Source organism: Pseudorasbora parva, chromosome 10 (assembly GCF_024679245.1).
Source record: "Pseudorasbora parva isolate DD20220531a chromosome 10, ASM2467924v1, whole genome shotgun sequence".
In the NCBI taxonomy this organism is placed as follows: Eukaryota; Metazoa; Chordata; class Actinopteri; order Cypriniformes; family Gobionidae; genus Pseudorasbora; species Pseudorasbora parva.
Window position 1 is genome coordinate 40,746,544 of NC_090181.1, and position 14,708 is coordinate 40,761,251.

At 38.2% G+C, this 14,708-nt stretch overlaps 1 protein-coding gene across 1 annotated transcript in view; it reads left to right on the forward strand.

Annotated features, from left to right (window-relative positions):
* Window positions 1-1,407: 1,407 nt before the first annotated feature.
* prkd3 (protein kinase D3) overlaps window positions 1,408-14,708 on the forward strand; it is a 141,179-nt gene continuing 127,878 nt past the window's right edge. Inside the window, exons 1-2 of the mRNA XM_067456159.1 lie at window positions 1,408-1,816; window positions 2,196-2,844. Coding sequence (XP_067312260.1) covers window positions 2,560-2,844 — 285 coding nt within the window. The 5' untranslated portion in view covers window positions 1,408-1,816; window positions 2,196-2,559. The remainder of the gene's footprint in view (window positions 1,817-2,195; window positions 2,845-14,708) is intronic.

Genomic DNA, 14,708 nt, shown 5'->3' on the forward strand with positions numbered 1-14,708 from the left:
ATATGGACCAACATTTCTAAAGAATACTTTCAGCAGCTTGTTGAATCAATGCCACGTAGAATTAAGGCAGTTCTGAAGGTGAAAGGGCCGGGTCAAACACAGTATTAGTATGGTGTTCCTAATACTCCTTTAGATGAGTGTATAGGCACAACATAATAACAAAATAACACTGCTCTGCTCTGTGACAAACGTAGGTTGATTTTAAGGAGAAACATCAAAGAAAGACCAATTCTAAACAGATCAAAAAGCTGTAATTTGTCAAGTGTTGCTGACAAAATGTTTAATAGACTTAATTTCCATTAATTGTACTGACAATTTGACAATTATTTGACCAAATTTACCTGAATCCGATTTATATGTACTATACATGCTAGAATCATATTAATTACATAAACTATTATTTTTAACAACAGACCTCAAGTATTATGTGTGGAATGTGCTTTCTAAGGCTTCCAAACTATTTTTCAGGATAATGACAACATATTACATTAATTTTACTTGGATATAAACTGACCAGGCATAACATTAATACAGGTTAAGTATATAACACTGATTATCTCTTCATCACAGCACCTGATAGGGGGTGGGATATATTAGGCAGGAAGTGAACATTTTGTCCTCAAAGTTGATGTTAGAAGCAGGAAAAATGGGCAAGCAAGGATTTGAGTGATTTGGACAAGGGACAAATTGTGATAACTAGATGACTGGGTCAGAGCATCTCCAGAACTGCAGCTCTTGTGGGGTGTTCCCGGTCTGCAGTGGTCAGTATCTGTCAAAAGTGCTCCAAGAGGAACAGTGGTGAACCGGAGACAGGGTCATGGGCGGCCAAGGCTCACTGATGCACGTGGAGAGTGAAGGCTGGCCTGTGTGGTCCGATCAAACAGACGATCTGCTTTAGCTCAATCAACTCAAGAAGTTAATGCTGGTTCTGATAGAAATGTGCCAGAATACACAGAGCATCGCAGTTTGAAGTGTATGGGGCTGCACAGCCTCAGACTTCTCAGTGTGCCCATGCTGTTTAACAACTGATCTATTTTCTATGTAAATTTACATAATATTAAAACTTAATTGTAGCTATAATTAGTTCATTAACAAACATTATACAGTGCAGTCATAAAGGTATATGACCGTATACAGGTCATTAGTTAATGTGAATTGGAATATAATGCATTTATCAAGTTTTTTTCTTCTTCGTTTTAATATTTCGACGAATTACTGAACCGTTCCATTTACATAATAGTAATATATTTGTAACCAATCCTATAATTATCATGAACCTGAACAGTTAGAGCTGTGTGCACCATCACAGATCGCTGCAATGTAACATTCAGTAATCAGTACGCTATAAAGCGTCATTGCGTCATTGTGGCCGTGGAATGACGCCGCTAGAGGGCGCGAACACTCGCTCCGCGCTCACATAACGGAAACTGCGCGTGAGAGACATGCGCGTACAGCAGTGAGAGAAAGAGAAAAACATTTCTGCACTTATGAAGCTCAACTTCACTTCTTCAGCTCGACAGACCTGCCATTTCCTCCAGGCTTTACTTTCTCTGTCAATGCGGCGTTCGTTATTTGCCCGCGGAGATGGAGAGGAGCACACATTGAGACGCGTGTAATGTGACATGAAAAGAGGTTAGAAAGTTTTCAAACCGAGCTCATGTAACGGAGTTTATAACCGGGCGATGATAAACTGCCTACATTAAACCCCAGAGGCTTTCAAAAAGAAACCCCGAAGCTTTCAAGTCCTCGATTTCCATTGATAGTAAGCGTTTCTCATCTCTTCACTTGTTAGGGAAACGCCTTTGGAGCATTAAAGGTATGTGTTCCTCTCTTTTCCTCTTCTGTTCTGTGTATCTGCTAGATTTATTTCGCCTTGAGATTCAGTTGTTCATAATGCACTATGATAAAGCTCGAACAAAGACATTGTATAACTTGTTTTGCTGGTATTTGTGGTCTTGTGCCAGTTATGTGATCTAGAGTGGGAGGGTCTCCAGATGTGCCTCCAGATGTGAACTGGAGTTCTTCATGGCAAAAGACAAAAATGTGCAAATCTCTTCCAGAATACAAGGAGATTGAATTAACTTTCTGATTTGGATATTCAATAACTCGTGTAATGAATGAGTACTGTAGTTCCCAGTTAGGGAATTGCGAAATAAAGACTTGAATATGTTTTTGTGTGTGTGTGTTTCAAACAGATATGAGGAGCTGGATTACAATGGAAACCACTTTGTCAAGCATCACGCTTGCATCCTGATTGCTCAGCCGTGCCAGTGACACTCTATCATTTCAACATGTGCTGCACATGCTGGATAATGCACAGACACAGCCATGCATATGCTATCCAGAATGCATGTTTTTAGAGGGTGACGTAGCAGAAAAAAGGCGCCTTATTCCTCAGCTCCTCATACACCACGGATTGCACATGACCGTGGCAGTTCTGTTCACCTGCCTCAGGACAGAATAATATTGTGTTTAATTAAAAACACAACCTGGATATCGGCCACGGTTTCCAAGCTTGTCCGTTTTACACAGTTTACTTTCAACCCGTGGAGGTAACTAATGTCTGCCAGTAGTAGCACCTCTCCTCTGACCTTACCTAAACCCTTCGTCCACTCTCAGCATCAGACTGCACCCCCAACCCCCTCTCCATCCCCTAGCCCTCCGGTGCCACTCTACGTGCGCCTCTCCAATGGGAATCACAGTGTCCCGAGCCCCACGAGCTCCCTTCACGGAGTGTCCTTCCTCCTTCAGATCGGACTTACCAGGGAGATGGTCACCCTGGAGCCACACGATCTGTCACTCAATTCTGTGAAGGATTTGGTCTGCTCCATAGTCGATCAAAAGGTAATACAGTTTTATTTGCATGATCTGCACACTTCCATTACTGAAAATGGGTGCTTGGTCACACATAATTTGAAAGAGTGTCCCAATCAAATCCCTACACGTACTGCGTTCTTGCTTGATATTTAGAGCACATGATTATTTTTTCAATTGAATTCTGTTAATTTTTCTAAAAGGGTGAGACTAATTGTCTGATGTGAGTTCATTCCTGTAATCTTCAGGAAGTTGATTTAGGTGGATGAGCATTAGTGACTGATTAAAGAACACATTTTCATTCAATCTCATTTAAATCTGCTTTGATCCACTTGCATTTCCACGAACGCGGCAGATGAGGTGGTATGCGTGTTGCTAGCAGCACATTTCCACTGGTCAGACGGTGAAGGCAATGGCTGTCAATTTTTGACCTCAGTTGTAACTTAGTATTACAGTAAATCTCTCATTTGGATAAAATGGATACTTTTATATATTAGGGCTGGATTCATCAAAATCTTGATTAATTGAACGTTTTACCTCGATTACGATTAATGAACGATTATTTAGTTTTTTTGCCCCCATAATTTACTGACAAGATTTGTTCTGTATGTTTGTGCTGAGCTATGGCAAAAGTCCTATTGCTCTGGCATAACGGCTCACTTTCAGCAGTTATTAATTTTTCTATAGGCTCAAACATTTCTTACAGATTTCTGCTTGTTGTAAATCAGATACAGATCAGTTAGCACAGTCACAGTACATTTTTTAATGCATTAATGAGAGGGCAATTGCGTCTGGAACTAGTCATATTGTATCTCTCAACCCTTTGCACACACCTTGGCAATAGAATAGCCATTGGCTAGTACATTTTTAGTTTAGTCACCAGACTATATATACAGCTCTGGAAATAATTAAGAGACCACTTAACATTGAGAAATCTATGTTAAGTGGTCTCTTAATTTTTTCCAGAGCTGTATACAAAGATATCATTTTACAAAGATATTGATACATTCGGTGTGATGGATGGATGGATGGATGGATGGATGGATGGATGGATGGATGGATGGATGGATGGATAGATAGATAGATAGATAGATAGATAGATAGATAGATAGATAGATAGATAGATAGATAGATAGATAGATAGATAGATAGATAGATAGATAGATAGATAGATAGATCTTTTTTTTTAGATATTTTAATTTTTGGGTGAACTTCAGCATTAATTTCAACATATATGGTAAAAACAATTGTTCAGCAATAGATAATGGCTTAAACCAGTTTGAAACTATTTTTCTTCACAGAAGCTTTGCGCAAGAGCTAATAAAATATTTAAACTCAAGACAATACATAAATATTTTGTGTTTAATTTACTTGAGACAAGTAACTGTGTAATAATAAGTGGGATAATGTAAAAACCCCAGCCAGTTTTTATCGCAGAATAAACCCCTTCAGAGGGATGCAAAACCCCTCCGCTGGGTGTACATTGTCCCTTATATATATATATATATATATATATATATATATATATATATATATATATATATATATATATATATATATATATATATATATATATATATATATATATATATATAATGTATATTAGGGATGCCACAAATGCCGTTTTTTTTGTTCAGGTTTTGCAGCATTTAATTAATTATTTCTATTTCTCTCCGTTTTAAATATTTCTCTATTTGTTTCTCTCAGTTTGAGTGTGCCTGTGAGTATGCGCTGATATGACCAATAATATATCCAATCACTAAACTTGGGGGGTGTTTAGCCACGCTTGAAATGCTGGTGTCAGAGAGTTATACTCACAGAACACTATTGTTATTCACAATCACGAATGTTCAGTATTTGCTGTATGTAAAACTAGTATGTTCAGTAGTTTTAAAGCCTTGCCGGTTAGGTGAGTGTGCACACTAAATGCCTGTCAAACACGTGATTACTGGACTAAGTGTCTTACTGCACTAATACTGTCAAATACACACAAGATTAACATATAAACTAGGGGTGTCCACGACTAAGAATTTACACATTCAAATCAGAATTGTCGACTGATAGTCGAATTATCTATGTGTGTGTGAATGGGTTGGGAGGGGCACAACACTGGTCAGCAGGAGTGTAAAACTATTTTTATTTTCCTTTACACACTGCACACAGCAGCAACTTTTAATAAAGCATCCAAAACTGCCTCCCAACTGACAGACGAACTGACAATGGCTTTCTTATTTAGGTTTAAATAAAAGGTAATGTGGCAGATAAACATTCGTAAATGTACCGTTCTCTCACGACATGTTAAAGCTGCGATCAAAATACAGAACATCACACAAATATAAGAACATTTTGATAAATAAACCTAAAGAAATACCTGCCTAGAGAGGAAAAGAACACTTTGAGTGCGTTTATATTAGTGTTGTCACGATACCAAAATTATGACTTCGATACGATATCAGACTAAAATATCGATATATCGATACTAAATCGATACCACAGTAAAAAAATAAATAAATAAATAAATAAGATAAGATGCTTAATATGACAACAGAACTTATTATTCATTGTTATTTTTTACTAAAAATTCATGTGGCCAGCATGTTCCTTAGGGTTGGGCATCATTTTGATTTGAACAATTATTGATCAATTGATCAATTACTATTAAAATTATCTCACAACTTTTTGCTATCAATGTATTTTTTACAATGGGGTAATTGTGTTGCAGTAGCTTACACACAGCACAAGAAAGCTTGATTTCGAATGGTAAATTGAATGTAAAAAGACGAGTAAACAGTAATAAAATAAGAACAAATTCAGATTACAAACAATAGCACAAATAAATGCAATAGAATAGAAGATAAAAATTAAACAGACTGCTTTATTTTTTCAGGTAGGTCTAACATTCAGATAAGCAACTGAATTAAAAAAAAATGCATAGTAATTACATTTAAAACAACATTGGATAATGTTCTTTGTAAAAAATTCAATAGCGTACAGATGAAACTATTAAAGTTACACAAGTTGATCAGTCAAGAGCAGTTGATCGTTTGTCTTTTTGTAGTTTGAATAACAAATGACTGCGGTCCCTTTAAGACTAACGGACGCACGGATCCTAAACACTGCTCCTGTTACTCGTTCTTCCTGAACTGTTTGCGACTGTGTTTACGTTAATACTCTTCCAGATGTGCACTGATAATTCTTTGAGTGTATTTGACCAATAATATGCTGGAAAAGGAAGCAAATGTTTGCACTTGTATCATGTCAGAGGCGGCTTTATTAGGGTAGGCTATGTGTGTGTGCGCTTCAGATGTGGAGCACGAAATCTGCGGGCATTAGTAGGCTAGAATTAATTTATGTGCAATCCCGCACGAAATTCAGACCGATCACACACACACACACACTAACACACTGTCATGAGGAAAAAGTCCAGCAGAACGCGCGTTCGCCGTGCTCAGAGGTTAACCGGGCTGAGTGAGAATATGCCGGTGTGTGTGTCAACTCGCTGACGGTCAGAGAGGAGAGCGCAGCTAATATCGATACTGTAAAAACTGAGAATCGTATCGTTTCAGATATTCCAGTATCGATATATATCGAAATATCGATATTTTTGACAACACTAGTTTATATGCACGTTCTTAAGCCAATTGTGCCTAAAGGGGGTCTCACACCGGACTGAAGCTCAGCGCCATGTCTCAGGTACCAAGCTCAATTTTGAATCGACTTCTGACAGAAAAGCTGCACGATGAGTGTATTTTGTAGCACAGGGCGAAATCAGTGTTTACATTGATGATTTGTGGGAACTATAATATGCATTTAAAGGGTTACTTCAGCGATTAGCATATGGCTTTGTATCAGTAGAAACCCTGGAGAATATTCAAATTATTGTGCTTTCCCCCCTCATATCTCCCTGAGACAAGAGATTTATGCATTCTATTTCTGGAAAAATTCCTCCTATGATGCAAAATGACGATTTTTGCATCATAGGAGGAATGTTTGCCCAGAGGCTAAAGACTACAGCCAGCAGAGGGAGCCATTTCCGCATGTTTTGAATCTGTGCATGGGGGATGGGAGATAACACTCAGCTGGCAGGGAGAGCTCAGCTTGCAGCCAGGATCATTTAAACAGAGCTATGGTGAGCAATGTAAGTCTTTTAACTTCTCAAATTAATTTCTATGAAAGTTAAGCTTGCAAAGGCATGAACTGAAACGCGTGCCAGACTGAACTCCTGTGTGAATGTATGCCGCGAATGTAGTCGCGATTACCTCAGCTCTCATCACTCCTGCAGTTAGTGCTCAGTGCTGTGATACTCGCGTGGTGACTCATTATATTGAACAGACACGTTCAGTTTTTAATTGTAGTGTCTTCTCTAACTCAGTCACAGTAATTAAGTTGGTGGTGTTGGGAATGGCCTCACAGGGCAGCGAAGCATTCTGGGAATTGTAGTCTTTCATCCCCATGGGACTAAATACATTTTCTGTCTTTTCTCAGTCTAGAAGACACCAAATTCAAAAATAATTTCACATTTCTACTGCATTGATGACCCAGTTTAAATACAGATTCATTCCCTTTAATATAAAACCTTGAAATGGCGCTCTGTGGCGCGGCAGGATTTTAAACAACTTGAAACCTTAAAGGGCCCACACACTCGACGCTCAGCTCAGTGCCGCGCCACATCTTTAAAATATTGAGCACCTCCATATAGCCCAATGGTATCATCCTCATTTCATAACCAAAATTCGACTTTGAGATCGGTGGTCGAATCCGGCTCTGCATATCGATGCATCGAATCTTCGACTATTTGGGGTCACCCCTAATATAAACACAGTTGGTTATGTCTAAAGTGTAAGTAAAATCGTATGTGTCTGTATATGAGATGCGAGCAGGTCTTAAATTGACCCTTCGCTAAGTCTGCCCTCCTTAGTTACTTTTGCTACGCCTGTCAAGCTTTGCACCAGGCAAGTCTATTACAGTATGTATGCGCCGGTGTCAGACATTTCCAAGGAGATAATTAGTCATTTTTGCCGAACAGGTGACATATCTGAGTGAACAAGACAAAAGGGACTGCAGTATGCATTCATGGGATACATCCATGACATACAATGCAACCGATTAGAGAATAATTTCATTAGAATTTAAGCTGAAGTCTATAGTCCCAGCGCAATAAGCAGCTGCCTCATACGCATGTTAATGCACAGCAAGGGTTAGTTAAATTAGAAAATAATCAAATAATTATAAATCAAATAGCTAATTAATAAATCTTATGGAATAAACACAAGACATTGAGTTAGCCTGAACACTTTGCAGTGATTCTCCCACTTATATTTAGCGTGCCGGCTAACGTTACTGCTCACACATCGTGTGTCTAATACACGCCTCGGACCTGGAACTAGCTAGAGACCTGAGCCATACATCAAAAACCCCACAGTTACGGAAATACAGCCTCATAACAGAAAGTCACTCTCTCAAACATGATGTGTGTTATAAATTTTATAAACACAGCCACTGCAACAATTCTTATGATGCTATTGATTTGCACACAATTTGTCTAAACAAACTGCGACACAAAACTAATAAATAAAGCTACAAGCCAGTCCTTTTTATAGTCTATATACAGGTCCTTCTCAAATGTCAGCTGCTGGTGTTGGTCCACTGTGTTTTATCAAGGGCAGGGTCAATGCAGCTCGCTATCAGGGGATTTTGGAGCACTTCATGCTTCCATCTGCTGAAAAGCTTTATGGAGATGGAGATTTGGTTTTTCAGCACGACCTGGCACCTGCTCACAGTGCCAAAACCACTGGTAAATGGTTTACTGACCATGGTATTACTGTGCTCAATTGGCCTGCCAACTCTCCTGACCTGAAGCCCATAGAGAATCTGTGAGATATTGTGAAGAGAAAGTTAAGAGACGCAAGACCCAACACTCTGGATGAGCTTAAAGGGGTACTTCAGCGCTGGGAAGATGAATCTGTATTTAAACTGGGTCATCAATGCAGTAGAAATGTGAAATTATTTTTGAATTTGGTGTCTTCTAGACTGAGAAAAGACAGAAAATGCATTTTTGTCCCATGGGGATGAAAGACTACAATTCCCAGAATGCTTCGCTGCCCTGTGCCATTCCCAACGCCACCAACTTAATTACAGTGACTGAGTTAGAGAAGACACTACAAATAAAAACTGAACGTGTCTGTTCAATATAATGGGTGGGTCTCCGCGCGAGTATCACAGCACTGAGCACTAACTGCAGGAGTGATGAGAGCTGAGGTAATCGCGACTACACTCGCGGCATACATTCACAACGCGAGTTCAGTCTGGCGCTTTTCAGTTTATGCCTTTACAAGCTTAACTTTCATAGAAATTAATTTGAGAAGTTAAAAGACTTACATTGCACACCATAGCTCCGTTTAAATGAGTGTCTGTAGCTGAGCTGAGCTCTCCTTGCAAGCTGAGTGTTATCTCCATCCCCCAATGCCGGATTCAAAACATGCGGAAATGGCTCCCTCTGCTGGCTGTAGTCTTTAGCCTTTGGGCAAACATTCCTCCTATGATGCAAAAATCGTCAATTTGCATCATAGGAGGAATTTTTCCAGAAATAAAATGCATAAATCTCTTGTCTCAGGGAGATATGAGGGGGGAAAGCACAATAATTTGAATATACTCCAGGGTTTCTACTGATACAAAGCCATATGCTAACCGCTGAAGTAACCCTTTAAGGCCGCTATCGAAGCATCCTGGGCCTCCAGAACACCTCAGCAGTGCCACAGGCTGATCGCCTCCATGCCACGGCGCATTGAAGCAGTCATTTCAGCAAAAGGATTCCCGACCAAGTATTAAGTGCATAACTGAACATAATTATTTGAAGGTTGACTTTTTTGTATTAAAAACACTTTTCTTTTATTGGTCAGATGAAATATGCAAATTTTTTGAGACAGGAATTTTGTGTTTTCATGAGCTGTATGCCAAAATCATCAGTATTAAAACAATAAAAGACCTGAAATATTTCAGTTGGTGTGCAATGAATCTAAAATATATGTAAGTTTAATTTTTATCATTACATTATGGAAAATAATGAACTTTTATCACATGCTAATTTTTTGAGAAGGACCTGTACTGCATTATATGCAATAATTTGCATCAGTCAAAAACCTCATGATCGATATAGATCTATTCTAAGGGCCCATGAACTTTTGGGGCCCCCAGTGATTGGTTTTATTAGTAGCAAGAGAACTAGTAGTAATTAAATAAAAATGTATAATCTACCAGAGTAACAAATAAAACAAAATTATGTCTTATTTCTGCATTTCTGGCAAAAAATCTCCCCCCATTTACTGCATGGTTCTGTTCTGTTCTGCGTAGCTTACAATCACTGAGTGAGATCGGATGGTAAACTGTCAAATTAGAGATGTCTTCCTGCTCGACAACGAATCCGGTCACCAAAACCGAGGCTACAGCGATGGTCTATTCAATAGGTTACGTTTTTCACTACTGAAATGTTCACAGCTGCTGAGCGCGAATTCCAGCACACCGCTTAAATTAATAGTCACAAAGTGCAAGATGAGATGTGTGAGTTAGCTAAACTAAACAGCTGTGTTACGATAGAAGTTAAACGAGCGACAGAAACAGTCAGTCTGCAAAGACTGTATCAACCAAAGCTCAGCTTTGAGAAGGGGAATATGCAGATCAGGAAGGAAGAGAAGGTGATGATGAGAAGAAGCTATTGTGATATTTAACACAGATAAAGGCTACACTACCGGTCAAAAGTTTGAGGACGGTAAGATTTGTAAAATGTTTTTGTAAGAAGGTTCTTCTGCTCACCAAGGCTACATTTATTTTATCCAAAATACAGCAAAAACAGTATTATTGAGAAATATTTTTACACTGTAAAATTTTTTTTCTATTTGAATACATTTAAAAATTGTGATCAAAGCTGAATTTATTCTCATTACTCCAGTCTCAAGATCTCAGTCTGAGGATTTGATGATCAACAAACATTTATGATTATTTAATTAATAGAAAGTTAATGAAAAATAAAGCTTTTACAACATTATAAATGCCTATACTGTAACTTGAACAATTTAATGCATCCTTGCTGAATAAATTATGTATTAATTTATTTAAGTTATTTCTCAAAAAACTAAACTTTCTATTCATCAAATAATCCTAAACATTTTTTTTACACAACTGCTTTCAACATTAATAATAATCATGAATTCTTCTTGAGCACTGAATCCTTATATGAGAATGATTAGTGAAGGATCATGTGACACTGAAGACTGGAGTAATGATGATAAATTCAGCTTTGATCGCTAGAATAAATTATACTTTACTATATATTTACATACACTGTCAGGAAAAAAAGGCACAGTGCTGTCACTGGAGCGGAACCCTAAGGTACAAAACCGAAAAGGTTCTACTATGTTCCTTTAAGGTACTAATTCGCACTCTTAAAGTACTGTTATGTACCTTTTAAGGTACTAATAATGTACCATTTAGGGGTGAATAAGGTACAAAGATGTACCTTTTCACTTAGGGTACCGCCCCAGTGACAGCACTGTACCTTTTTTTCTGAGAGTGTAGAGAAGTTATTTTACATTTCAATAATATTGCACAATATTACAGCTTTTTTTGTATTTTAATAACATTAATGCAGCATTGGTGAGCAGAAGAGACTTCTTTAAAAACTTTTTTAAAAATCATACCGTTCTCAAACTTTTGTTTGAGTAGTGTGTAATTAAATGCTGACAGCGATTTTGGATCGCTATAGGTAGGCCTGTATGTTTGGTACGATAGGGGGCCCAAGCTCATATTTTTTCATAGGGCCCAAAATTGCTAGCTACGCCCCTGCCTTAAAGGGACAGTTCACCTCTAAAATTATGTTAATAAAACAACAAAAGACAAAGAGAAAATCTGCTCTTGAATAAAATAAAACTTTAATACAGTATCTTTTAATCAATGTATTTTGAAGACTATGTAGTTTTAATTTTAGCCTACATTTATTCATTCATTTTTATACTTAAATGCTACTTTATATCTCTGAGCTGCCACTGTAAATGTGATCTTTATATACATTTATTTTATATTATACAAAACACTAGGAATGTGTACAAGGTTTTTTTTAAAGTAAAGTTTTAAGTTTAAATAAAGTTTTTCAAGTCTTTAAAGTAAAATAAAGAAAGAGTATTGCAATAAAAACATCTTCTCCTTAACCTCTTTCTGTTCATGTCGCCTAAGTGTAGAAGAGCAAAAAACAGAACCGAACCGAAAAATGTATTGGACTGTGGACTAACTGTATTGTTGCATCCTTTATATATATATATATATAGAGAGAGAGAGAGAGAGAGAGAGAGAGAGAGAGAGAGAGAGAGAGAGAGAGAGAGAGAGAGAGAGAGAGAGAGAGAGAGAGAGAGAGAGAGAGAGAGAGAGAGAGAGAGAGAGAGAGAGAGAGAGAGAGAGAGAGAGAGAGAGAACTGTAAAAGGTAACATTTTGAATCCTGAAGCGGTGGCATCAAATCATGCCTTGTTCTGAGAGCAGATTTGCGGTCAGTTGACCTGTGAATGACAGCAGCTGTGCCATTACACTCTGGTAAAAGCGAATGAATATCGGGTCAATATGCCACATAAGTGCAGCGCAGTGTGTTAATGACATGATTCATCTGGCTCTGTACAGTCAGTCCAGTGAAGTACGGGTCAAGTTCACATTCCTTCAGGCCAGTGTGCTGCTGCTGCTGCTGTTTATGAAGTTCATGGGTGCTGCAAAGTAATTATTCAAAGCGGAAAATAGAATTTGAAAGGTATTCATTAAAGGAACACTCCACTTTTTTTGAAAATAGGCTTATTTTCCAACTCCCCTAGAGTTAAAAAGTTGTGTTTTACCGTTTTCAGATCCATTCAGCTGATATCGAGGTCTGGCGGTAGCACTTTTAGCATAGTTAAAGGGTTACTTCAGCGATTAGCATATGGCTTTGTATCAGTAGAAACCCTGGAGTATATTCAAATGATTGTGCTTTCCCCCCTCATATCTCCCTGAGATGAGAGATTTATGCATTTTATTTCTGGAAAAATTCCTCCTATGATGCAAATTGACGATTTTTGCATCATAGGAGGAATGTTTGCCCAGAGGCTAAAGACTACAGCCAGCAGAGGGAGCCATTTCCGCATGTTTTGAATCTGCGCATGGGGGATGGGAGATAACACTCAGCTCACAGAGAGAGCTCAGGTCGCAGTTACAGGCACTCATTTAAACGGAGATATGGTGAGCAATGTAAGTCTTTTAACTTCTCAAATTAATTTCTATGAAAGTTAAGCTTGCAAAGTCATGAACTGAAGCACGCCAGACTGAACTCGCGTTGTGAATGTATGCCGCGAGTGTAGTCGCGATTACCTCAGCTCTCATCACTCCTGCAGTTAGTGCTCAGTGCTGTGATACTCGCGCGGTGACTCACTCATTATATTGAACAGACACGTTTTTAATTGTAGTGTCTTCTCTAACTCAGCCACAGTAATCAAGTTGGTGGTGTTGGGATTGCCCTCACGGGGCAGCGAAGCATTCTGGGAATTATAGTCTTTCATCCCCATGGGACAAAAATACATTTTCTGTCTTTTCTCAGTCTAGAAGACACCAAATTCAAAAATAATTTCACATTTCTACTGCATTGATGACCCAGTTTAAATACAGATTCATCTTCCCAGCGCTGAAGTACCCCTTTAAGCATAGATCATTGATTTCAGATTAGACCGTTAGCTTCTCACTCCAAAATGACAAAAGACTTTCGATAATTTTCCTATTTAATACTTGATATACACTTTTGTAGTTACATTGTGTACTAAGACAGACGGAAAATGAAAAGTTGTGATTTTTCTAGACTGATATGGCTAGGAAATATACTCTCATTCCTGTGTAATAATCAGGGAATTGCTGCCGTACCACAGGTGCAGCGCATCATCTGAAAATAGTCCGCAGCACGCTCCCTGTGCAATCAGGTTGTCACATTGGTTAGGTTGACAGAAGTTAGCCTGTTTTCAGGTGCTGCGTAATATCATTGCGCTGCTGAACCCATGGTATGGCAGCAGTTTCTTGATTATTATGAAAGATGAAGAGTACAGTTCCTAGCCATATTGGCCTAGAAAATCACAACGTTTGTCGGTCTTAGTACACGATGTAACTACAAAAGTGTATCAAGTATTAAATAGGAAAAATATCAAAAGTCTTTTGTCATTTTTGAGTGCGATGCTAACGGTCTAATCTGAATCAATGATCTATGCTAAGCTATGCTAAAAGTGCTACCTCCAGACCTGGAGATCGGCTGAATGGATTTGAAAACAGTCAAACACAACTGTTTAACTCTAGGGGAGTTGGAAAATTAGCCTGTTTTCAAAAAAAGTGGAGTGTTCGTTTAATGAATAAATGGAAGAGACAGAAACGCATACAAGCCACAATATCAGTGGATGCCATGTGGATGAGAGATGCAAGGAGTTAAGAAAGTATCCAGTCAAAAAAGTGCCTCCATCCATCATAAACGTACTCCAGAAGGCCTTTATTAACCCCCGCGGAGCCATCTGAAATGAATCAATGCATTTGTGTAAGAAAAATATCCATATTTAACACGTTATAAAGTAAAATATCTATAGTTGTAAATAATTTTCTCACACAAACACTTCACTTTGCTTCAGAAGGCTTTTAGAGCCGCGTGGAGTACATTTATATCTGAGCAGTCATTCAGATATTACTATGAGGCAGCATCAGCTTTTGTCAGTATAGTTAGGGGTCTGAAACTTTTAAATTCATATTTAAATTCATAAGGTATGTATCAATGTTCCAGTAAGCAGAACAATAAATGAAACCCAAGAGAAAGCTGTTTTTATGTTCTCCCCGGTGTAGATTTCTGTTAATTTACACCTTG